General features: G+C 35.4%; 1 protein-coding gene across 1 annotated transcript in view; it reads right to left on the minus strand.

Annotated features, from left to right (window-relative positions):
* The window catches only part of EML5 (EMAP like 5), a 167,900-nt gene that overhangs the window by 36,769 nt on the left and 104,463 nt on the right, over positions 1–26,668 (minus strand). The window contains exons 22-29 of the mRNA XM_057542111.1: positions 16,063–16,215; positions 15,204–15,335; positions 14,057–14,145; positions 13,082–13,258; positions 10,898–11,099; positions 10,061–10,187; positions 3,176–3,254; positions 1,927–2,056 (exon numbers count right to left, since the gene is read on the minus strand). Of these exons, the coding sequence (XP_057398094.1) occupies positions 1,927–2,056; positions 3,176–3,254; positions 10,061–10,187; positions 10,898–11,099; positions 13,082–13,258; positions 14,057–14,145; positions 15,204–15,335; positions 16,063–16,215 (1,089 nt within the window). The remainder of the gene's footprint in view (positions 1–1,926; positions 2,057–3,175; positions 3,255–10,060; positions 10,188–10,897; positions 11,100–13,081; positions 13,259–14,056; positions 14,146–15,203; positions 15,336–16,062; positions 16,216–26,668) is intronic.

The raw sequence follows: 26,668 nt of genomic DNA on the forward strand, positions 1-26,668 counted from the left end.
ACATGCCGCGGAGCAACTAGGCCCGTGAGCCACAACTACTGAGCCTGCGCGTCTGGAGCCTGTGCTCCACAACAAGAGAGGACACGATAGTGAGAGGCCCGCGCACTGCGATAAAGAGTGGTCCCCACTTGCCGAAACTAGAGAAAGCCCTCGCACAGAAACGAAGACCCAATACAGCCAAAAATAAATTAATTAATTAATTAAAAAAAAACAACTTAAAAATAACAACAACAACAACAACAACAAAAAAAACAACTTCTTGAAGTGAAATGGGCTTCATATTTCCCAGGGCTGAGGGTTCAGTTAAAGGAACAAACAAGTAATTATATGTGCTGTTGGCTAAATTAGTAGATCAGCTAATAGGTCAAGACTTCTTAGACTGTAAACATAGCAGTGTATCCCCATAATGGTGAGAGGCCAAATAACCAGAACTGGAGCAGGTGCTTAGTCTTCCCTCTGCCATCTCTCTCTACATCCCATCATTATCTTTTTTTTTTTTTTTTAAAGGATTTTCTTATTTATTTATTTATTTATTTATTTATTTTTGGCTGTGTTGGGTCTTCGGTTCGTGCGAGGGCTTTCTCCAGTTGCGGCAAGCGGGGGCCACTCTTCATCGCGGTGCGGGGACCGCCCTTCATCGCGGTGCGCGGGCCTTTCTCTATCGCGGCCCCTCCCGTCGCGGGGCACAGGCTCCAGACGCGCAGGCTCAGCAATTGTGGCTCACGGGCCCAGCTGCTCCGTGGCATGTGGGATCTTCCCAGACCAGGGCTCGAACCCGTGTCCCCTGCATTAGCAGGCAGATTCTCAACCACTGCGCCACCAGGGAAGCCCCCTACATCCCATCATTAGAAAGGTGATTAATTAAAAATCAGGAAATTAAAAATAAAGAAAATTACAAGTATAAACACGAAAGTGTATTTATACTTTCATCCCTATGTAATTTGTCTTTTGTTATCTTCTCTATTCTCTTTGAAGGATAAGTGAAGCCTCAAAGAGGATTTTCTTTCTAAGAGGTATTTTTTTTTAAATGACCCAAATTATTAAATGGAAAATTGCCATTGATTTGTGTAATACTGATAAATCTTTTTCTTAGGGCAACTAAAACAGAAATATCATATTAATTATTAATACTGACCAGGGGTCGGGGGATTATGACTCACATAACCCACTCTACCTAATTAGAATGAAGCTACCAGAGGAAAAAACCAGAAATGTTTGGACTAGATAATCTATATCTTTACTTCTAACTTTTAGACTTTCATGAAGTTTACAACTATATGTAATAAAATAGAATTCAAAATTAATCCTGAGTATTACTAGTAGAATTATCACATCATTGGTCATCAAATGATGCTCAGAGAACTTTCTCTGCTTTTCAACAATCAAATCAGTTAAATAGAAATCAGGAAATATTTTCTCATTTTCTTGAATCTAACAAGGTATCATCAGTCAAGGCACAGGCAAGCAGCTTTCTTAGTTAACCTCCTTGGCTTTCCGAGGGCTCAGTATGAACACTGCCGCTCCAGACCGCTCCCTAGCAATCACTCATCCAACGTGCTGCTTTCAGTCACTAACCATCAAAGACAACCATCCAAACCATCCACTTTCGCGTTTAGGTTATGGGGAAATAGAATAAAGTTACCAATGGTTTCGCTATAAAACGTGCTTTCAACATACAGTAATCCTTTACTTCTCATCGAGATCTTTGAGCGCTTTGCGTTATGAAATCCTTTTCTGCTGTGTTAAATGTCTTCAAGACTGTAAATTTGTTACTTAAAATATTACTAGAAAGTTCTACAGTATGACATATTTACATTCTAGATTCACATATTTTGGTTATTTATATTTTTAACAAAGAGTTTTAAGATGCTAAATTAAAAATTCTAAATTTTAAAAAGTGGGGAATGGAGAATCAGGGTTTCCTACCTGTAGCAATGTTGTGCAGAATTCCCACGGATGCAGTGTGATAAATTATATCATCACCATCATTTAAATAATGAACATTATTCCTACAGTCTCTGCCTCGATAGCCAAAAACAAGCTCCAACACAAGGTCCTATAACAATGATAAAACCATTATACAATTCCTCATGTCTAACTGTTGACCATTATTTTGTTATATACAGTACTGGTGTCTTCAGTCAAAATGGAGGATGCATTTTTGATGTTTTATAAATTTCAAACACAAAATTAACCTACATATACCTCTCTATGTAACCCGTTTTGGGCAGCTGAAACACACATTCCATACTTTTCTACATAAAGTCATGAAAATGAAAGGAGAACCACAAGGTCATCTGATTCCAAGAATTTTAGTTCTTAAGATTTCATGTGTTAAACATTGAGATATTTCTTGCATCCAAAAGAAGAATATTTCGATTTGTGTTAAACTGTTAGTCAAAATATTTGATCTGCATACGTAACTCTGGATAACTTATGTCCAAGTGATGTACTTTCAAGGATCCAGACAGTATATCAGCTTTGTGCACTAAGCAGGTCGTCTCTGATAACCCATGCTAAAGTTCTAGCAGATAATTCTGCTACTCAAAGTGTCCATTTTCACTGACCCTGTGAGGCTGAGTCGGGTAGGAAGTACAACAATCACCCTCCCACAGCTTTACGCCTTGTTTTTGACCTCACTTAGCACAGTTTGCTTGTTGCTGCTGATACTGAGATTATGAAATGCCTTCCTTTTTTGCTCAATTATTGTGCAAAGTTTTCTTTGCTTGGAAGCAGAACCTTCATTAAACCCTACAGTGAATACATCACATGAAGTAAAAGTTCTTGATTTGGTGTAAGTATTAAACTTTTAACTTATAAATTCAAACTGCTAAGTATAAGACACTGCCAAAGTGCCTATGCTTCCATAAGCCACAGATCATTCCATACATTTACATTTAGGAGTTCTCTGAGATACAGTTCAATTCAGGGTATTATTCATAGAAAACTAAAAGAAAGATTAATATAAAAAAGGAACAGAGGATATCAATCCAAGACTCAGATTTGACAGTTAAGCAATCAATTTTTACAACCAAACAAAAAAGAATATTCACCAGTACATTTATTTTCATAAAGAATAATGACAAGATTTAGATGTTTTCCAAAAAGGAAACAAACTAAACCCTGGATACATTTTAAGGTACCAATTAACACCGGGGAGTGGGATTTTCCTCACCTCTATGGGTCTCTTTTTCTTGCCGACATTGTTGGTCTGGAGTTTTGCTGGCTGTGGCGGGGCCCTGCTCACAGGAGGCCTGAAACAGGGAAGTGGGAAAGAGGAAAGGAACCCATCACTGGGTGCCTTCACTGAGCTTCTCTCACCTGCCCTCCAGAGGCAGATGTCTCTGACACACCTTCACAAAAATGAACCCAATCTGTGTTTCTCACTAGACTCCATGCTCTGTATCTTGATGTCTTCTAAAGCAGAAAGGTGGAAAGAAAATACTAGAACTTCTATTCATTTTTCTTTTAATTTCTTTGGTGTATGTTTCATAAATGTAACTAATATAATAGCACAAGAACAGATTGATGACAAAAATATACAAATGTTAGTTTTACACACTCAAAAACTTCTAGATGGGGTACATTATCAACAAAGCCTAGATTACTGCTCTAAAGTAGCTACCTCAGTATCTTGCACATGGCAGGTACTCAGTATATTCTTCTTGAATTTTGAAAATATTTCTATAAACTTTCCATACTGTTGGCAACGTTAAGTCATGTGTGAGTTCAAACCTGTACTCTTTACCTGCTCCTCTGTGCCCTTTATCTTCTCTTCTTCTTAAGTCCCTAGTATGGTTATGGCATCACCTTCAGTTAGTCAAGCAAGACATTTTACAGTTACAAAGCACTGTAAACCATACAACACTCTGTAAAAGGTTATTACTATTGTCTCCAACTCCTTCTCTTCCCTTATTCTCACTATTAACTACATATTTTTCAACTTTACGTACATAGTAGCTCTCAAATCTATCCCTCTCCTTCTCTGTTTCCATCACTAGTTCAGGATCTATTTATAATGAATGTGTCATTAGGTGTATAGAGTTCCCATTTTGAATTATTTAAACGTGGAGACTCTTCCCTAAAAAAAACCCCTTTGTTTAATTTTTTAAAAATCCACACATCATTTAGTTTAGTTTTAACACAGAGAGCCATTATTCAAATGTTTAGTAATCTAAATCCTGAATCTAAATCAATCATATATCAATTCCCTTTTTCAAATTTTAATATTAATTTTGTAACAACTAAATCAGAAAATGATGTAAATTAACTTTCCAGTGGAAAAAATTCCAACATTTCTGAATAAATCCATAAAATTACAGGCATAACAATATATTTGCATTTTCAAAATGATTTTCAAGTTATACATCTATAAAAAGTACATGAAGTGTTATATCTTGAACATGTAATATAAAAGAAATGTGTATTTTCATATATAATGTGAAGCAGTATGTAGAAGTATAGAAGCATGACCGGTGACATAAACGTTCAATGCACTCGCAACACTCCATAAAGAACTTCTCAAATCATCACAAAAATTTTTGGTTTCAAACCTTTTTCACATACTTTTTGGAATATCTGTAAGTAATAAATATAACTGACTTTATAATATTTAACATTTAAAAATATTTCTGCTAAAATCATTTTAAAGAAGGACAGCAGCTTTGGCTTTTCTTCCAAGTCAGTTTTGTTGAACTTTATTCAATGTTATTGTCTGACAGCTTTAATAAATGTATAATTTTTATCTATAAATCCTGTATAATGGTTAAGCATATTTTAATTTTTGTAAAGATAATTTATGTAAGATATATTATTGCTTGAAATTCTACAACTTGGAAAATTATACAAGTTGAATGAATAACATTTTAGTAAAGCAGTTACTTATATAGTATGAATCCAGTAATTAAGATGTAGTCATTTCAGGGATACTGATTTCAAAGGAGAAAAACATGGAAAACTGTGAATAGAGGTAAAGAACACCAAGTAACATAGATTATTAATGGTAAATATGAAAGATAACGAAGATACAAAATTGGGCCGCATAGAACATAGCAAAGAGAGAGGATTACCTGGAACCTCTTTCCAGCAGCAGATAAAAAAGGGAAAAGATTACAACACAGATTTGCATTTAAAATAGTAGTACAATATTTCCTGTAATAAAATATTTTTACAAGTTTAATGCAGATAAACTATATTGTATATAGTAAAGGGCTATTGTTTTTATTTATTGCTATATATAAGAAAAGGCTTAGGCTTAGGGCTACTCCATTCATGGCAGGGAAATCAGAAGAAAGAAGATGAAAAAGAAAAGAAATCAGCATGTTCTATGTTGTAAACATTAAAGCTTGCCATTCTTATTTTTCCACAGTGCAATCTGAATTTCAAACAAAATATTTAAGCTTACTTAATGTTTATTTATTTTTTTGTTTTGTTTTGTTTGTTTTTTTATACTGCAGGTTCTTATTAGGCATCAGTTTTATATTACTTAATGTTTATTAACTTAAACGGCTGGTAGCACTGGTGCTGCTGTTAAGGACTGCCTAAGGAACGTATAACTAAGCTCCCCCTCCTCTGACCCAAGAGGGATTCCCAGTCAGCCAGTCTAACCAAGCAGGCAGAGTGAGTCTCGGGACCATGCTGGATTTGGGACTTTTCTAGCAAAGGAAGTAACTTAAAAGAAAAAAAATTCCCCTTAACAACATAATGACTGAACAGAACTGGAAGGGATCACAGAAGTTAATCTTACCCATCCTCCCAGTGAAACCAGGAATCGTCTTTACATGTCTAGAACATCCCTTCATAGCACTGATGACAAGTGGTCATTTACTAAACTCTGCATGAACACTGCTCGTCACAAGGAGGTCACTCCTACAGAAAAGTCATTCATACCTAAGACAGCAATTATATCTCCACTACAGCAATTATATCTCCACTTTGTTTTCTTTTTTTGAAACTAGTGATTCCCAAAGCAATGAATTATTCTTTGTGTAAAGTGGCCTCCCAACATTCCTTTACCCTCTGTTTCCTTCTAGATCACTGTAAACTGTCAATGTCCCTTTAAAATGCAGAGATCAGTCCTGAATAAGTTACTCCAGATCTGATGTTAGGTCTGAATGTTTTATTTCTTTTAAAATAGTATAAGATTATGAGGGCTTTTTTAGAAGTCACATCACAGTCTGGACTCATATCTTTGCACACATCACCTCCTGCTTAAAACAGATAATGAATTCCTGCTATCTGCCAAATTAATTAAGGAGTGCCTAATATTTGATGTTCTGCACAATCTGATCTCAAATCTACTTTTTCATCCTATCTGCCAGCATTTTCCTACTGGTGCCTTTTTTACTTCTAAAACAGACTAGGCTTTTTAATACTGTCTTGTTTCAGAAACTGTCTGAAGACATTTTTATCTCACTAAAGGTAGCTACAAAAGCACTCCAAAGAGTCCCTTCTTGCACATATCATTTTATTAAACATACAAATATCATTACTGCCCTATGTGAATGTTTTGAAATTAATGAATACATTAAACAAGCATTAAATGAGGCTAACAGGTTTGTTATCAACTGGAAAAGTTTTCACTGATAAATATGTGTGACTGTTTTTATGAGTCTTTGAAATTTAAGGAAAAACTAAAACTATTAGAGTATAGGAGTTTGTGAAAAGTCATTTGTAAAAACACTGATTATAATGAAGACCCTCATAACAACACCCACATATTGTACCTATAAATGCAACTCTTCTGTAGGATTTGTCCTATTTCACTTTCTGGTTCTTTCTCAACAAATGTAGTTCAATGTTTTATAGGGGGGGGAAGAAAAAAAACCTTAAAATACCACAAAGACCAAAATAGAAGAATAAATTTTTGAGTAAAGTATTTTCTTTACTAAAATACTTACCTTACTACTCCCTGCCTTCAAAAGGAGCAAGAGGAAAAAAGTAAGGAGATATACATGAAAATTGATGATGAATAAAATGTAGCAGTTTACTAAACAGAATAAAGATAATATGTCAACAGAATTCTAATGAAATACAAAAAGGCCTAAATTTTATGTCACATTGTTTTGAATATTTTTATTCAAAAATACTGGAAATTTGGTTGACAAGTAACTACTTAAAATACATAAGATTAGTTATAAAAATATTTATAGAAAAAGAAAATCATAAAATTATTAATGTCATTTAGGAAAAAGACTCCACGAAAGTGTCAACTAAATAAAGTTGTCAAATTGTCATCAGAAATATTTTCCTTGGGCTTCCCTGGTGGCGCAGTGGATAAGAATCTGCCTGCCGATGCAGGGGACACAGGTTCGATCCCTGGTCCGGGAAGATCCCACATGCCACGGAGCAACTAAGCCCGTGTGCCACAACTACTGAGCCTGTGCTCTAGAGCTCACGTGCCACAACTACTGAAGCCCTTGCGCCACAACTACTGAAGCCCAAGCGCCTAGAGCCTGTGCTCCACAACAAGAGAAGCCACTGCAATGAGAAGCCCATGCACCGCAACGAAGAGTAGTCCCCGCTCGCTGCAACTAGAGAAAGCCTGCGCGCATCAACGAAGACCCAACACAGCCAAAAATAAATTAAAAAAAAAAAAAGAAGAAATATTTTCCTTTTAAGTGGATAAGATATTTGACAAGCACTTGTTTTAAATGTTTAAAAAGTGCTTTGTTTTGTATATGACAATATACTTTATTTAAAACATGAAAACAATTATGTATACAGACCATTTTATCTCCTCACAAAAATTCAAAGCTGATGAAAGAAATATCTCTTCATTTTTATCTCCTTTGATTCCTGCATTTTATGAAAATGAAGGCTCCTAACTATGAATCACAATAATGACTTCTTCTGCATTGGCATTTTCAGAAGAATTTAGTAGAGCTGAATTGTAAAATAATTTGAGAACAAAATGCAAAATAAATAAAAAATAATTTTGAGAACGTTAGCTATAAAAAATGCAAGCTGACAGCAAAGATTACAATTATGACAGTGTCAACCATTCTTTGTGAGCAGTAAAATGTTTCCATCTATCAGAACTCGGGTCTCTTCAGCAATGAAGGAGGAAATTTAAGTGTTTTACCATGAGAGATGGCCTACAGATTAAAATTAGGTCGCATTTTCTGACATACCAAATTTATCTGATAAGTGATAATATTTTCTTTAAAAAATCAATATAATAAATGAAAAAGATTAATGGGAATGTCTAGAGTTCCTTCTTCCTTATATTACATTTTTCATTACCTGTGAGGTATAATTTCTTTTAGGTAATATTAAGTACTCTACTGCAAATATTCTAATTATGAACATCTATATTTGCATAATGATATGTACTCTTCTGATTAATAAATATATAGGTAGTGTTCATTACTTTGTGGATATTTAATTTCAGTACCAAAAAGAAAAATTGTTAGAGAGTTCCCTGGTGGTCCAGTGGTTAGCACTTGCCGCTTTCACTGCCGTGGCCCTGGGTTCAATCCCAAGCCATGCGGCGCGGCCTGAAATGAAATGAAATGAAATTCAAAAAAAAGGAAGTGTGTCAGTATTAACCAGGTATATCCTTAGGTTACCTTGTATTTTATTCCAAGGAAGGGGCGGGTGAAGACTTACTACTTAAATTCTTATATACATTATTTCATTTCATGAAATACTCCATAAATTGGGGATTATAATGCTTATTTTACCTTTGTGGAAACTGAGGCTTAGAGAGAATGGTTTTTCAAGGTCACACAACTGGCAAATGATAAAAATGAATATTTTAACCCATTTATCTGATTCCAAAAACCATGCCGGTTGCACTATATGATGTAGCCTTCTACCAAGTCATTTCAACCTTGCTCAGCTTTTAAAAAACACACCTCTAGTTTAATAACTTGCCTCTTTATAAGTGATGACTAAACGGATAATCACTGTCTACCCTCTTTCTGTAAGGTGACCCACCATTGCTATTATCTGAGGTATACCACCATCAGCAAATGGGGCACCTGGAAGAGGAGCTGTGGAGGCATCATGACCTCAACATTCTACCTAGAATTTCAGTTCAACAGCATCTCCAGTTCTCCCCTTCTCCATCAATAACATGTATCTCACCCTTCCAACTTCATTCTTTTCCCTGAATATTAAATCCATAGGTGCAAACTCAAATTCCTCTGCCAATGTTTTCTTTTAATATCATTTCTATCTAGCTGAGCTCCAATGGTCTTTAGCACTATCCTCACTAACTATACATTCACTTGAACTTTCCACAAATTCTGTTCACTGTGAATGAATTCCCTTTCATTTTTAGCTTCTCTCTCAAATACTAACTTTTTAAAATAACGTTTTCCTCATCACAGCTTTCTACAGAAGAGGTCACTGCTGTTCCTACCTCCCACTCCTTCTTCGTTCTTCAATGTAGTTTCTGAATAATTTTCCCTTTATCATTTCTTAAAACCTCTTCATTTCTGAAATCCATGCCATTCACTGATCCATATGCCTCTTTATTGCTTTCTGTCTTCTCTAATGATTTCAAAAGCATCAGGCTCACAGTTTCTCTCTTTCCTCATAAAACTGCAGTGCACATAGCCTTATTTTTGATTTGCTGATTCTATACAAAGACCAATAATTCCCATTAGAGACAAGCTATACTTCAACTTGCCTTTTTGGAAAAATTTTAAAATAATGACTTTCTATCCTTGATCAAAGGCACATGGATAAAAAGGCCTTTTAAAAATTTAATCATCTCTCTGCTCATGTGCTTCCTAAAACATAATAGGTATTGGATTCAATTTGTATTATTTCTTGAAACCCTATCACATGTATTTATAAAAGTTAGCAAATAAGATTCCTTTAATCATATAGACTTTATGTGTATCATCATTCCCTAAGCTACTTGCAAAAGACAGTGTCATCACCAAAAAGTATTTAAGGACAAACACGCTTTCTAAGAGGTGCTGGGAACTGTAAAATGCAAGAGTACCACTGTTACTGAGTTTTTGCAAAAATTCATTCAGTTAAACAATCAATTCAAGTTTTAATACCAATATCTTTTTCTTCATCTAGTTTTAAACTTGATTGTTACCTCTCATCAATTGAGGGTTCCTTTTGTTGCAAATGAGGCTTGATTCCAAACACTGGGCGAATATTTGTTGATAAGGCTCTGATGGTGTAACTGATTTCATTCTCCCTTGTGACATCACTGTCATAGCCTAATATCAAAATATAAGAATTATTCTCTATGTTATAACTGAGGACCTCACTTATGATCTTAAAAATTGGATACAAGGATGTTCAACAATATGAAATAAGTTTAATACATTGTGTTATAATCAAATTATGCAATAACATACAGCCAGTATAAATGATGTAGAAGAATATTTAATGATAAAGTTCTCAAAGTATTGCTAAGTGATAATAGCAAGCTACAAAAGATAAACTCAATATGATGTCATTTTTGTTAAAAAAATTATAATGTATATAAATACACATACCCCTACGGGTATACCCCAAATGTTAAACAGAGGTTACCTCCAAGTGGTCAAATTATGGATGCTGTGTTTATTTTTTATTGCAAAACATACTTTCTAATTTTTCTGTAATGAGCTGGTATTACTGGTATATTAGGAAAAAAACAAAATTATTTTAAAGTATGAGGCTTAATGCTATAAATTTATTTTAACAGTACTAATTTAAAGTATGATTATCATTCATTGGTAAATGAAGAATATCTAAGTTATTAGTGTATGACAGCCTGTTGTTTTTGATTCACAAAACCAATTCTGTTGTTAAATAGACCGAAAGGACTAAAACCACAATTATTCAAGCATTATTATTACTTATTTAACTTCCACAGTTTAAATCAGTTGTGCTAAATTTTTTCTATGTTTTTGTTAAACTAAAATATTTTAGAACGACATACCCCCATCTTCTTCAGAATCTATATCAGATTCTTCACTATCACAAGGCCTTTTTTCTCGATAGCCCTCCATTTCATTTGTCCAAACCATTAAAGACATATCTGTACCTCCTAAGGTAACCAACATGCTGTCATCAAAAGTCCAGCGCACATTTGTGACATGTGTACTATGGGCCACATATCTCTTAAACTTTCCAAATTTTCCCTAAAGGTAAAAAAAAATTCAAAAAATCTTTCTGAGAAATTTTATTACTTGAAAACATTGTTATAATTTTGAATTTCTTTCTTAATCTATGATTGGAAATTAATCATTACAAAGGCACCTTGTAAAAAAAAAAAGAGAAAATACTGAAACTCACTGAAATAAAAAATAACAATTCCCAAACCTGACAAGGACAGGATAAAACTAGTAGTTTTGCACATTGCTAGTACTATGGGCATAACTTTTTTGGAAATCAACTTGGCATTCTACATTGAAAGCATGAAAATGCTGACCTTTGTCTCACCCATCCCACTTTAAGAGATCTATACTAAGACATTTTCTGGGCAAAAAGTAGTTGCCACAGTATTTACTTATAGCAGTGAAACATTTTAAATACCTTAAATATTCAATAGAGCAACAGTTAATTACAGTGGATATCTTTGGAATAGTACACATCTGTTAAAACAATGGCTATGCAGACATATTGTTGGAAATAGACACAATAACTGGGAAAATCAGGATATAAATGCCTATGTACATACAGCACGGCCATATTAACAAAAAGTAATTAGCAAACATTTTGGTGTATACCCATGTAAATATCTTTCATCATAGTTCATTAGTGTTTTTGTTTATAAGCAGGTGTTACACATAGGAATGTATTTTTCTTGTAAATATAAAGAAAAATCCAAGTTACAGATACTGGCAACTTTTAAATCTAAACACTAGCATTACCAAATTTCATAAGTAAATTTCAGATCAACATATCATAAGCAGGTTTTAGATGGACATCTTTTCAAGGGTGTTAAAATAAGAAATGTCTTAAATATACAAAACACAGTAATAGCTAAATCAGTGAATTCTTTGGAAATGAAGACTCTTAATAAAAATTAGCTGAAATAGAAGGGGAATCTGTCATCAAAACACTGTAAGAAGGTAGCTTCCCTAAGATTTTGTGGTTCTTGCTACAGTAAGGTGAAGAAGGAATCTGCAGACCAATATCCTAGAACATATTTTTAAGGTTCCTATACCATCTAGAATATTGAGAATGAAGTTTCTGACTAATAAATGTTTTATTGGAACACATTCTTATCAAGAAGGTACTACTACTTAAGTGTATCTAAAACAAGGATTTGTGAAATATTTTCTTGGGTGCCTGAGTTCTCTACGGTGATTTTTAAACTTGTGTTTTCATTTCGATGTTGATCTAAAAATATTCATATGAGCAGTTAATTAAGACCACCATGCACTGAATATCATGATTTCAGTGCCATATTTCAAATTTATATTTATATTCATGTTGATGCTAGATTACAACATATATCTGAATTTGTGACAATTAAGAAATAAATGCATCTATACTTGATATATGAATTTTATTTTTGTGCTAAGTGAAAGCCTAATGTTTCCCAATAGTTTGAATAAAGGAAAGCAATAAAAGAATTTAGTCATCACACAGCGCACAGTAGCATGGGCATGCACATTCCAAAGAATCTCTACAGTTTAGTTTTAGGAAAATAACATCACTCATCACATTAAACCAAAGTTATTTTGATTTTATAGGTAGTGTAATTTATAGTATTTTGTATTTAATTTGTTAGAACATTTTAAATGTTAAAGCTGTAAATATCAAAAGTTTATATTTACTGTTAATGGTATATATTTAATCAAAAGAATACTAAAATTATTTAATATTAGGGCTAAAAGAATGTTTCTTCTAAAAGGGCTATGGATACTACTCAATACTGAGAAACTGTACAATATAATATATAACTTAAGGCATAGGATCATAAATTATAATACTACTTCTATATAAAAGCTATAAATATGATGTCAAGAATAGGAAACGTAATTCTGAACCTTTCATATTATATTACGTATTCCATGTGTAATATTCATATTACAAAAAGAAATGCTGTGAAAGGGCATTACCTTAACCATTTTTATAATTATGATCATTAGGAGAATTAAAGAAAAACACATACTTTAGCAGGATATCTAAATAACTTCACAAATCCCAAATCATCCCCAGTAGCTAGGACTGTTTTGTCACTGGTGAGGCAAGAGGCAGTTACATCTGTGACTTCTCCAATTACTGGCCAAATTCCCTCACAACATAAACCAAGCACACTTGTCCATGATGCCCAACCAATTTTTTCTACCTAAAAAAGAAAAAAAAAAATGCTCTAAGGTTATAACATCTAACCCTAAAAAATTAACAACAAAAAATCTGAATATTTTTCTTTGTAATTATATATGTCACAAGTAAAATTAAAATTTTAATAAAAACAGTTAAACAAATTATTAGCTGTCTTGGTTTTGTACCTTCCAAAGTCCACTAGTTCCTACAGAAAAATTTTAACATAACATTATTCAAGATGTATTTATTATATATCCACTGTGTGTTCTAGATGCGGAACGTACAGTGATAATCTGTAAGACTTTTTCTGCTTTTAGAATAATCAAGAAATTTATTCCTACACTTCATGTCTAAACTTCTACTAATAGTTTATAAGCATATTTTCCAATAAATCATTACTGGAAATTAAGAATTTTACTTACAGTCCCTCTCCTGATTAAGCTACTTTCATGTTATATTTGTTTAGCTTCTCTTCCTTGACCATGTCAAAAAATTTTGCTAATATTGTCAGCCACAAAACCAAACACATTTTTTTCTTTTTTTTTCCCCCCTTAAACAGGAATTTGCCAATAAGCATCTTGGGCACACAGGTTCCAAAAGATTTGACAGACATGCAGTACTCCAATCTTAGATGGCATGTCTTTTACATGCTATTGCATGCTTCTTATCCTTTGAGGAAAGTAATTAGAGAAGAGCTAGACATACAAGCAAGCAATTTATTCCTTTTCTTAATATAGAATCTCTTCCTTTACCCAGATAGGCATCAGCTTTCTAACCACCTTTAGTCATATCAACATTACAAGCACTACTATCTTCCTACCTCTCCACTGGGGATGGTTTGTTTTTTCCCTCTGGGAGCTTCAAAGAATAACTGTTCTTTAGCACCAGTGTTGACCTGTAAAAGCTTTCCTTAAAAAAAAATTTTAAAATATACACATATATAAAATATAAATACATATACAGTTAGTATGATGTTTTACTTTCATGGGAAAAATTAAGCTTAAACATAAAAACCATTTTCCTCTGCAGTCAACCATATATATATATAATAACATAATTAAATTCATAAATGGCTTAATTTGTGTATGTGTGTATATATGTGAACTATTTCTGTTGTTATACATCCCAATGAATATGGGTTATGTAATTGGTAGTGCCTTTGCATATTCCTACTTGTAAAAATCCTAGAAATAAAATTTGAAACCTTTTTTTAAAGAGTATTTTGTTAAACTATTTTTGGAAAAACTTTAATTTACAATACTAGATTTATATAGGTGACTATCTGAAACAAAAATTCCTAAAATGGAGCATTTAAAATATTTAGCATTTATCTAAATTATTAAACACTGCCATATGCCACGCATTCTGCTAAAAAACAGATACTCATTAAATTCTGTATGTTATACAACTATGACAATTTTAGGGAATGTATTTTATTGAATGCTGGGGAAATTACATTAAAACTGGGAGTTCCCTGGTGGTCTAGTGGTTAGGATTCCAGGCTTTCACTGCTGTGGCCTGGGTTCAATCCCTGGTTGGGGAATTGAGATCCCGCAAGCCGTGGGGCGAGGCCAAAAAAAAAGCGGGGGCAAATACTGTTATTAAAAAAAAATCCTCATTAACATAACTATTTTCCAAAATTTCAGTTACTATTTATATCAAGCTTATCTGACAAAACTAGGACAAATGACTAAAAATAATTTGTACAATATTTAAACTACTTTACAAATTAAAGAATTTATCACTTACTGTACTATCATTTGAATTACATTAGAAGAAGTATTGAAAAGTCTAAACTCACAGCATTCATCTTTAGGTGTGAAATAAAGCAGTGGAAATCATTTTGAGAATAACGTTTGTTTTTCACAATGCTTTTGAACTCATCTGTTGAATTACTTGTTTCTCTAAAATAGCTATACTAAATCAAATGAAACGTTTATCAAATAGTAAGTTATTTAGAGTCTTACCTCTAACATCCCAATCAATATGGGTTATGTAACTGGTAGCGCCTTTGCATGTTCCTACTCGTTTACTACTCATTACGTTGTATATATCTATAAAGCTATCATGTGATGCTACAGCAAGATATTTCCCAGAACCTGTAATAGAAACATATTTGCTTGAAATTTTCTACCCTTAGAAATATTTTTTACACTCTACAACTAGAGTCAATTTTCTTAATTTTTTTTTTGGAGGAACTCTTAGGTGTTTCCTAAGTTATAACAAGACATATGAGTCAAACGACAAATGGTAACATATTCATGTATATTATAATTAACACAATGAAATAAAATTTTAATGTAGTGAGGTATTTCAGTGGAAAGAAAATATCAAAAATTATATACAAAGTAATTTTCATATTCTTTGCATTTAACTGAAAAATAAAGAAAATCTCTAAATTTAGAAAAAATATAAGTAAGCCAACATAAGTAAATTTTGCCTTAACATTAGTAATCCTGTATTATAGTAGGTTTTGTCATTGGTAATGAATATATGGAAATTGAAGGAGCAAAATTAATGTAATTTCAAAAGCATTAAGAATATAATGAAAACAGTTATTCAATCCGTCTTATATTACAAATGAGGAAAATGAAGCTCAAAGAAATGCCTTGGTCCAAGTCACACAGAAAATTCAGGGACAGAATTGGCACTAAGCCAGATATTTTGCCACTGATCTAATATAGGGCTTTTACCTCTCACTATACTGCCTCTTCTAGTAAAAAACTAAAATTCTGAGATAAAATAACAGTTAATAAAAATCACACATTGATACATTCATTGCCATACTCAAGTTAATAATCAAATATGATTTCAATGAAATCTTACCTGGTGAAAATCGAATATCTGAAATAATGTCTTTTCTGTGGTGGAAAGATACAAGATCCTCCAGAGTATCTGCATTTGCCATTAAGAAACTTCCATCATTGAGACCTACAGCTAAAGTTTTACCATCAGGAGAAAAACAGCAACATCTCCCACCTAAAAGAGAAAGAGAGCATGTATCAGGTAATTTTCTTTTATTAAAGAAAAAAGTATATGCTTAAGGAAACTTTAATTTCAAAGAGGATTCCTATATTTATTATGGCTTCTAATCAATATTAGAAAGAAAGAAAGATGCAGATAATAAAGTTTTCTATTGAGATCAGTGGTATGGCATTCCAAGCATTAGTTAATACAAACCATTTCCTTCTCTGAATGTAACAAAAGTGAGTACTGATATTTACCTTAAAAGGAATTAAGCTGATGAAAAGAATGAGAGATTTTGACTAACATAAAAAGTCAATGATACATGTGGAAATGTGGTTGTTGTTCGAGGAGTTTGCTACCTTAGTTGTTTCTATCCAACAAATCAGAAATTTAAGAAATAAGGCCATCTTTATAAAAACGCTTTCAAATTAAAAAAAAATCTGACAATAGGCAATTATCAATTTAAGCTTGGAAGATCTATACATGTTTCAAAACTATACATGAAGAAACAGTGATGTTAGAATTACTAATTTAAAAAAAATAAGGGTGAATGCTGTATTGGCAAACACAAAAAATGGGCTTAACTTGATGGCAAGGGATGTAGCAGGCATATTCAAAGCCCTAAGGCTTTTGGAGTCTTGCATAAAGTTTGGAGTGGGAGGGATAGGGTACACCTGTTATAGAATGAAAAGTTATAGAATGAATTGAGAATAAGCAGTCATGTAATTATCAAGCATACATTAGAAATCTAGGATGTGATTTCTGATATTTAAGAGTCAAGAGATGATGGTGACCTGAAGCAGGGTAGCAGCAGTGGAGGTAGTGAGAAATGGTAGGATTTGTATATATTTTGAAGAAAGAGATGGCAGGACCTTGACCAACTGGGAGTAAAGTAGGAAAAAAGAGAAAAGTAGAGGCTATTTTTTCGTTTGATTGATGATGTCATTTGCTGAGATGGGAAAAACTAGGGGAGGTACAAGTGTTTGTACCTGTTATGAACGCCTGTGAGAAATTCAAATGAAGACATCAAAGAGCCAGTTTGATACATTAATACTTCTCTGGAGTTCAAGGGAAAAGATATATACAGGCTAGAGATATACATAAGGGAGGTAGTAGCACACAGATAGTAGTTATAGCCATGAAACTGGAGAAGGCCTGATATTAATTTATTGCCTCTCAGCTCCAAATTCACCCTTCTTTTTCCTGCTATATGATTACTGGAGCAGGACCCTATAGACATTTTTCCATTGCCAGTTGACTTGGTTTTGGCCAGTAGAGGGTGCTGGAGGGTTCCTGCAAGGCCAAAGAAGAAGGAAGGGACTTTCCTTCCTTCTGTTGTGCTGTAACCAGTGGATCAATTAGGGGACAGGAACTGGGGGGAACAGGGGGGTTTCTCTGCCATCACAGCAGATCTCCTAGATCAGCCCTCTGGCAAGTTTCTTTTCCACTGGCAGGTTGTATGTTCCTGAGGCACCTACGCCCCCTCCAAAGAGATCTGAATCTCAGCCTGGGGGAAGAGGGGAGGGTCCGCCCTGTAAGTTCATTCCTTCATCTCTGTCCACTAGCCCTATGGGTGGAAGCTGCTTTCTGCATCTGCTACCTCTACACCCCTTAGAATCCTCTTTCACAGCTTTTAGTAGTTAAATCACCTTTCATTAGCTAACACTCCATATTAAATTTTCCCTGTTCAAATTACTGGGGTGGTTTCTGTCTCTGATTGATACAGAACTGGTACTGAAGTGGTCACAGGAGACAGACCATTAAAGATGGGATTTGCAGAACTGGTTTAGTCATGCCTTTCTTTGGGCTTGAGCATAGTGCTGAGCCCTTGCCAATGGGAAATGGGATGCTAGCAATCCAAGGTATGCACTGGCATAACAATGAACTAAGCTATCTCCTGTGGTTGATTGTGAAGTATCCATTGAAGTTGAGTGCCTTGGGAGTCCAAGAGGCTGCTGCCCTTGACCATTACAACAATAATGGTGACCACAAGTTCTGTGTTTGTACAAAAGATTACACTGAATACACAGAGCATTTACAGAAAGAAGTAACAAGCCCAGGTTCTTTAAACTCTCAGCACGAGTCATGGTCTGAGTAGAGAACTTCCATGACAAACCTAAAAGAATTTCTGACAGGGCTGATACTGCTGAAAATGTCAATGAAAATGTCAAGTGAATTCACAGACTCACCAAGTTTTCTTGTGTGAAAGTTAGGCCGCTGATTGGGAAGAGAACCCTTAACCGTGGAGTGGGAGCATCTGGCTGGACTCAGACAAAACTGAGAATCTTGCACCTCTGAGTTATTTGGAGTTTCACTGGCCAATGCAAATAGCTTCCTCTCCAGTGTCTGAGAAGACTCACCTTCTGAAACAGATGTCTTGCAGAGGATGCTTAACCTTCTGAAGAACCATCACAATCATTCCTTTGCTGTCACTAGACCCCTAACTCGGATCAAGTCTCAGCATGCCCTAAGGCAGAGGTTGGCAAACTTCTTAAAGGACCAGAGGGCAAATATTTTCAGCTTTGCAGACTACTCAACTCTGCTACTGTAGTGCAATAGCAGACCTAGACAACACATGAAAGAATGAGCATGGCTGTGTTCTGATAAAACCTGATTTATAAATTCAGGAGGTGGGCTGGAGTTGATGTATGGGCTGACCTCTGATATACAGGAAGAAATCCAAAACCCTAGGGAGGTAAGAACGTTGGAGTAGATTTTTCACATGCAAACTGCATACCCTCCCATCAATTACATCCCCTGAAAAAGTCTAGAAAATAGTCCCTTCATGAAAGCATTGAGAAATACATTAAGTAAGGGCAGCACCTGCATCACTGAAAAGCTCTGTGACTGTCCTCCCATATAGGTCAGGAATGGGAAATGTCACCATTAATATGGGCTCCCTGATTCAAAAGATAATCCTGGAGAAGCAGAGGTCAAGCAGCAGCACTTAACCAACAAAAACAAGGTAGATTCTTTTACCAAAAAGGGCAGCAGGGATGTACTAATGATCAGAATATGTTGGCCTGTGGAGATTTCTGTTAGTGGCTAATTAATCATGGTGTCTCCAGGAACGAAATAAGTAACTTACTAGATTAGTGTTTGATCTATAAGTAGGAAAAACTCCAGACCTGGTGGCTAAAACACCTGACTTAAATCACCACAATGGAGAGTCACAGTTTCTCAACCAGTTTTCAGACCTAAGCCAATTCATATACTCAGAGCCCCCTGATTGAAGGAAGGCCAAGTTCCAATGAGGAAGAACCCTGTAGCACTGTCACAAGTGTATAACATAAATCTTTCTCCAAGGATCTGTGGCCACTTAGTAGAATTACTGTGAACTGAAGGAAAGGAAAGATCCAAACTTTCAGGAATTACTAGACATGGGCTCTGAACTGACACTAGTTCTTAAGAACACTAAAAGCTGCTGTTGTACAAGCAGTAGAAGTGGGGCCTTATGGTGATCATGTGACAGATGGAATCTAAGTCCAATTTTGAATCATAGTGGACCCAGGTGGTCTGTGGACTCCACCCAATTCCTGAATTTGAATAGATATACTTGGCAAGTTGTAGAATGCTCTACGGCTGGCTCTGTGATCCATGGGGTAAGGGTTATTACAACAGGAAGAACTAAGTAAAAACCCCTGGAAATTCCTCTCTCTACTAAGACAACCAGAAACAAAACAATAAGCCTGAGAATTGCAAAAATCAGTGACATTACCAAGGATGTGAAATATGCAGGGGTAAGAATACCTATCACATCATCTTTGCTTGTTTGGTCTGTGCTGAAATAAGATGGATTTTAGCTAATAACTCTGGATAATAAATTTAATCAGGTTATGATTCCAATTGAAGCTACTCTTCCAGACCTTTACTAGAACAGATTAACACAGTCCCTAGCATTTCGCTGCAGCTATTGCCCTGGTTAATGCTTTTATCTCCATACCAATTTGTAAAGACCACCAGAAGCAGTTTGCTTTTACCTGGCTTGTATCTGTGGACACCTTCAAATCCTTGCCTCAGGGCTATTTCAACTCTCCTGTTCTTTGCCATAATACAGTCCACAGAGATCCTGATCATCTTGACATTCCATAAAACATCTCAATGGTCCACTACATTGATGACATTATGCTGAATGGATCTGGGAAGCAGGAAGCAACAAGCATAATACTTTAGATGCCTTAGTAAGACAGAAGTGAATCAAGACAGTGGCAGATAATTCCCACAAAAATGCAGGAACCCTGCCACCTCAGTGAAATTTCTGGGGATCCAATGATCTGGAATATGTCAAGACATTCCCTCCAACTGAAAGACAAGTTGCTACACCTCCCATCACCTACCACGAACAAAAGGAGCAGAATGCTTGGTAGGCCTTTTGGGAAGCAACACATACCACATTTGAGTGAGCTGCTCTCTCCATCTATCAAGCCACTTATAAACTTCCAGTGGGGACCAGAACAAAAGAAGGCAAGCTGATCTTCCACTTTGGTCTTATGATCAAGCAGATTCAATGATACTCCAAGTGTCTGTGGTAAATAGGGATGCTGTATGGAGCCTATGGAAAGCTACCAAAGAAGCATACTTCGGACTGGGAGAAATTCCATGCCCTCCTTTACAGATAGCTATTTTCCTTTTGAGAAGTAGTTTCTGGATTGCTACTAGGTCTTATTAGACAGTAAGTAAATGCCTAACTATGGGATATCAGGTGACTGTATGTCCTGAGCTTCCTTTCATGAACTGAAAGTTACATGACCAACCTAGCCACTGACTGGGTGTGCACAACAGCAATCTATCATCAACTGGACACAGAGTAGAAAATACCAGGCTTAGAGAAATCTGGAAGTTACAAGTAATTTATATGAACAGGTGGCTCAGAATCCTTCAGCAATAAATCCTATAGTGCAAGGCCTCTTCTCTCTCTCAGTCTACACCTATGGCCTCATAGGTGTTCATTATGATCAGCTGACTGAGGAAGAAAAAATTTGAGCCAGACTTACAGATGTTCCTACACAATATGTTGGTACCTGCCTGAAAGCATCATAGCCCCACTCAGGGGTGACCCTGAAGGGCAGCAGTAAAAGTAAAACTTCCCAGCGGGCAGCCCTTCAAGCAGCACATCTGGTTTACCACTTTTGTAGTGAGAGACAACTAGATAGACAGATTTACACTGATTCATTAGCCACTGTTAACTATTTGAATGAACAGTTAGGGATGGAAGAAACAGGATTGGAAGATCAGAGACAAGGAAATCTAGAAAATAGATTTGTGCGTAAAACTCTTAGAAAGGGCATAGGCTGTGAAGATTTCTGTGGCCTAGGGAAAGCCCAATAAGGGCATCCACTGCAGAGGAGGCTCTCAATAATCAGACAGACAAAATAATATGCTCTATGGACATCAGGCAGCCTCTTTTCCTAGCCAGCTAGCACTTGCTTAGTGAGCCAAAGGTGGCAAGGACAGAGTCTATGCTTGGGTTAAAAAAACATGGACTTTTCTTTACAGAGGCTGATCTTGCTACCACTACTGCTGAGTGTCCAACCTGCTAACAGTGGAGACCAACTGAACCTCTGATATGGCACCACTCCCCAGGGAAGCGAGCCAGACACCTGGTGGCACGCTGATTCCACTGGACCGCTTCCATTATGGAGGGGACAAAGAGTCATCCTCACTGGAATACACATGAATTTTGGATTCACCTTCCCTATTCACAGTGCTTCTGCTAGCACCACCACCTGTGGACACACAGGATACCTTATCCACCATCACCGAATTCTGTGTTTCTGATAAAGGAACTCATTTCAGAGCGAAGGATATGCAGCATTCAGCTCATACCCATGGAATTAACAGGTTTTATCACATACCCTCATCGCCCACAGAGGGCTACTAACAGAATGATGGAATGGCTTACTGAAAACTAATTTATAGCACCTTTTGGGAAACAGTATCCTGAAAGACCAGAGTTTTGTCTTACAGGATGTGGTATATGCTTCACAGCATAGACCATTATATGGTGCTGTTTACCTCACAGGCAGAATACATGGGTCTGGAAATCAAGAGATGGAGGGGGGAGTGGTTCTTCTCACTATTATATCTAATCATATCAAGTATTTTTGCTGTAAGCTTCTTTGCCATAGACATTTTGCTGCAAACATTTTTGGTACATAACTAATTGACTGTGAGGCAATTTTGCTGTAAAAGATAAAATAACTGGTTGACAGTTTGGTTTGACATATACAATACAAAAAAATATGTATGATGATGATTTCTTATTTTGAAACACACTACATTGGAGGAGAAAGAGGCTGAGGGCCTGGAAGGCACAGAGTTGAACCCACAATTCCTATGGAAATTTATAATGTCTATCAACAGGTGTGTGACAATCCATGCTCATGGATTAGTAAAATATCTACACTACCCTAAGCAATCTAGAGATTCGATGTAATCCCTATCAAAATTCCACTGGCATTTTTCAGATACAGAACTAATAATCTTACAGTTTGTATGGCACTACAAAATACCCCGAGTAGCCAAAGCAATCTTGAGAAAGAACAACAAAATTGGAGGCGTCGCACTCCCTGATTTCAAACTATATTACAAAGTCATAATAATCAAAACAGCATGATATTGGCATAAAAACAGACGCACAGATCAATGGAACAGAATAGAGAGCCCAGAAATAAACCCACGTGCATATGGTCAATTAACTTACAAAAGAAATCAAGAATGTACAATGGGGAAAGGAGAGCTTCTTCAATAAATTGTGCTGGGAAACAAGAACAGCCACATGCAAAAGAATGAAACTGGACCACTATCTTACACCACACACAAAAATTAACTCAATATGGACTGAAGACTTGAATATAAGATATGAAACCACAGAACTCCTAGAGGAAAACTTAGGTGTTAAGCTCCTTGACACAGATCTTGGCAATGATTTTTTGACTGACAGCAAAAGCAAGAACAACAAAAACAAAAATAAACAAGTGGGACTACATCAAACTACAAAGCTTCTGCACAGGAAAGAAAACCATCAACAAAATGAAAAGGCAACCTACTGAATTGGAAAAATAATTGCAAATCATATATCAGGTAAGGGACTAATATCCAAAATAAAGAACTCATAGCACTCAACAGCAAAAAAACCACATTGATTTAAAAATGAGCAAAAGATCTGAATTGACATTTTTTCAAAGAAGACATACAAATGGCCAAAAGGTACATGAACTGATACAGAGAACAGATTAGTGGTTGCAAGAGGGTAGTGGGGGGTGGGGGTGGAGGAAAAAATTCAGGTTTGATTATAGTTAAAAGCTAAAGCCACAAATATTGAGTTTTTAACAGGAATTTTCCAATATGTCATTATACAGAAAAGTGCTAAGGCTGGCAAATATTTGGAAAATACTGACTTTACACACATTAAGAATACAGACATTAATTCATGTTGTATATTTATACTTTGGTTATTCTATAACTAGTTACCATAAAATTGGATTATTTGGCAAAATTTTCATAGGATAGTTTATATTAACTATAATGACTTAGGGCTTCCCTGGTGGCGCAATGGTTAAGAATCCGCCTGCCAATACAGGGGACACGGGTTCGAGCCCTTGTCCGGGAAGATCCCACATGCCGCGGAGCAACTAAGCCCGTGTGCCACAACTACTGAGCCTGCGCTCTAGAGCCCACGTGCCGCAACTACTGAAGCCCACGCACCTTGAGCCCGTGCTCTGCAACGAGAAGCTACCACGATGAGAAGCCTGAGTACCACAATGAAGAGTAGCCCCCGCTCACCACAACTAGAGAAAGCCCGCGTGTAGCAACAAAGATCCAACGCAGCCAAAGATAAATAAATAAAATAAATTAATTTTAAAAAAAAACTATAATGACTTAGTTACAAAATGTTAAGCCTCAGGACCATAATACTTGCATGTTCATTTTCTGAAGAAAAGTATTTACTTACTGAATGTTTGAAAGAGATAACTGTGTTTTATAATATTTAAACCACTATGACTTCAGTATTTTGTTATAATTACGTCAACCAGTATGTCCCTTTAAGGTTATGAACCATACATGTGTCCCTTTAAGGTTATGAAAATCCACTTGTCTTCCTCTTGAATTAATGATGATGAAGTAAAAATGAAGTGAGTATAGAAGAATATTTAAAAACAAAAATACAGAATCATGACTTTTCTCTACAACCTAATATAAAGATCTACTCCTAGAAGGAGCCAGTAATACTGGTAGACAATTTTTCTGGTCTGATATAAGACATAAGTCCAAAGATTCAGGAAACACAACAAATCCTAAATGAATAAATAAATAATAAACCACATACATGCACAATGTTATTAAACCTCAGAACTGTAGAACGATGTAAAAGAGAACAATGGAAACCATAGGAATAATAATTCTGAATCAAGAACTCTAGAAGCAGTTAAATTAGCATTCAAGAATGAGAGTAAAAAATGAAAACATGTTCAGACTAGTAGTATACCAAGGGCAGGGCAGTGGAAACAGTTCCCCCTGAGGGGCAATATATTGCCAATCAAAAATTTTAAAACAACAATAATAAAACTGAATAAAAATTTTTTTGCTTTTAAAGAATTGCAATGTCAGTGATAAAATATTTCTGCTGCCAAAACAGACCACTCCCACTGTCCTATTCTTATATGCCACTGGTTCATCCAGAGGAAGATGAGAGAATTTCCAACAAGTCCTTACTATGGATATTCTAAAACTGTATTTTAGAAGAAAATGACAAAAGAAAAAGTTTGAGATACAAGAAGAAAAGGTGAACAAAGAAATGCATAAGCATAGGTAAATCTAAGTAAACACTGACTGCATGAAACAATAATAATGTCCAATTGAAGGGAGGTTAAAAAAAACAGAGATCCTCAAAAAATTACACGCCTGGGTATTTATCCGAAGAAAACAAAAACACTAAGTCAAAAGGTATATCAACCCGCATGTTCACTGCAGCATTATTTACAATAGCCAAGATATGGAAACAACCCACGTGTCCACGAATGGATGAATGGATAAAGAAAATGTGGTATAGATATGTCTGTATGTATATACATATATATGCATACATACACACTGTAAGATTACTCAGCCATAAAAAAGAATAAACTCTTGCCATTTGCAACAACATGGATGGGCATTGAGGGCATTATGTTAAGTGAAATAAATCAAACAGAGAAAGAGAAATACTATATCCCACTTATATATGGAATCTAAAAAAAAAAAAGCTCAAAGATACAGAGAACAGACTGGTGGTTGCCAGTGGTGGGAGTGGGCAAATGGGTGAAGGGGGTCAAGAGGTACAAACTTCCAGCTATAAAGTAAAGAAGTCATAGACGTATAATGTACAGCATGGTGACTACAGTTAGTAATACAGTATTGCATACCTGGAAGCTGCTGAGAGAGTAGATCTTAAAAGTTCTTCTCACAATAAAAAAAAATTTGTAAGTATGTGTAGTGATGTTATTATGGTGATCATTTCACAGTATTTACAAAAATATTGGATCAATATGTTGTGCACCTGAAACTAATGTAAAGTTCTATGTCAATTATATTTCAATTTAAAAAAAGAAAGAAAATCTGATAGGTAATAAAAACAAGTGTGTTCCAAATCTGACTGGTCAGGACTTCCAATGGACTTGGGTAGGAAAGAATTTTTTGACACAGTGGTTTTCTGTGCACAAAAAGGTGTGACTGTGGTTTTGAAATCTTACTATAACCCTTCACACCGAAAGCTCATGTACAAAACCACTGGTAATTCTCTCCAGTTTTTCAGAAAAAAACAAAGGAATACAACACACACACCCGCCCAGAGAATGAAAATGCTGAACATCAATAACTCAAAAAAAAAAAGAATGAAAAAAAAGGGAAGGACAGTGACTAGGGCTCTAGAGTTCTGGAGCTTGTGATTAACTCCAGGTTTTTAGTTAAGCATACACGGTAAATATTTAACAACAGCCCTAGAAAAAGAGAACAGACTTCTATTGACTTTTAAGTCAATAAAAGGAAGCAAAAATAAATCAACTGATTGAATTATAACATGTTACCTAACTTCAACTTGGTCTTTACATTGCTAGCAATTCTTACTTTCATCTGCTTAAGCTATCACATTTCTTTCAGTCACAATTCCCAACTTTTTCAGCCAGAGCTCCTCCTACAATATCCTCATGCTATAAAATAATATTCCCTACCACTTACTAAGAAATTTGAAGCTATTTGTATATCCTCATCTGGCCTAAGTTAATAGTAACAGTCTTGTTCCAACAATTGAAGCTCTTGTCGCTCTATATTGATAGGGTAGCCTCATTTACCTCCTAGAAATGTGCTCAGTTCTGTTTCATCCTAAAATATCCTTCTCTCAACTCTGCTACCCCTTTTTAAGTTAAGGCCTTCCTGGTTTCTGATTCTGAATTATACATAATCCATAGTCATAAAGGGTAGAAAACTT

Source organism: Balaenoptera acutorostrata, chromosome 3, assembly GCF_949987535.1.
Source record: "Balaenoptera acutorostrata chromosome 3, mBalAcu1.1, whole genome shotgun sequence".
In the NCBI taxonomy this organism is placed as follows: Eukaryota; Metazoa; Chordata; class Mammalia; order Artiodactyla; family Balaenopteridae; genus Balaenoptera; species Balaenoptera acutorostrata.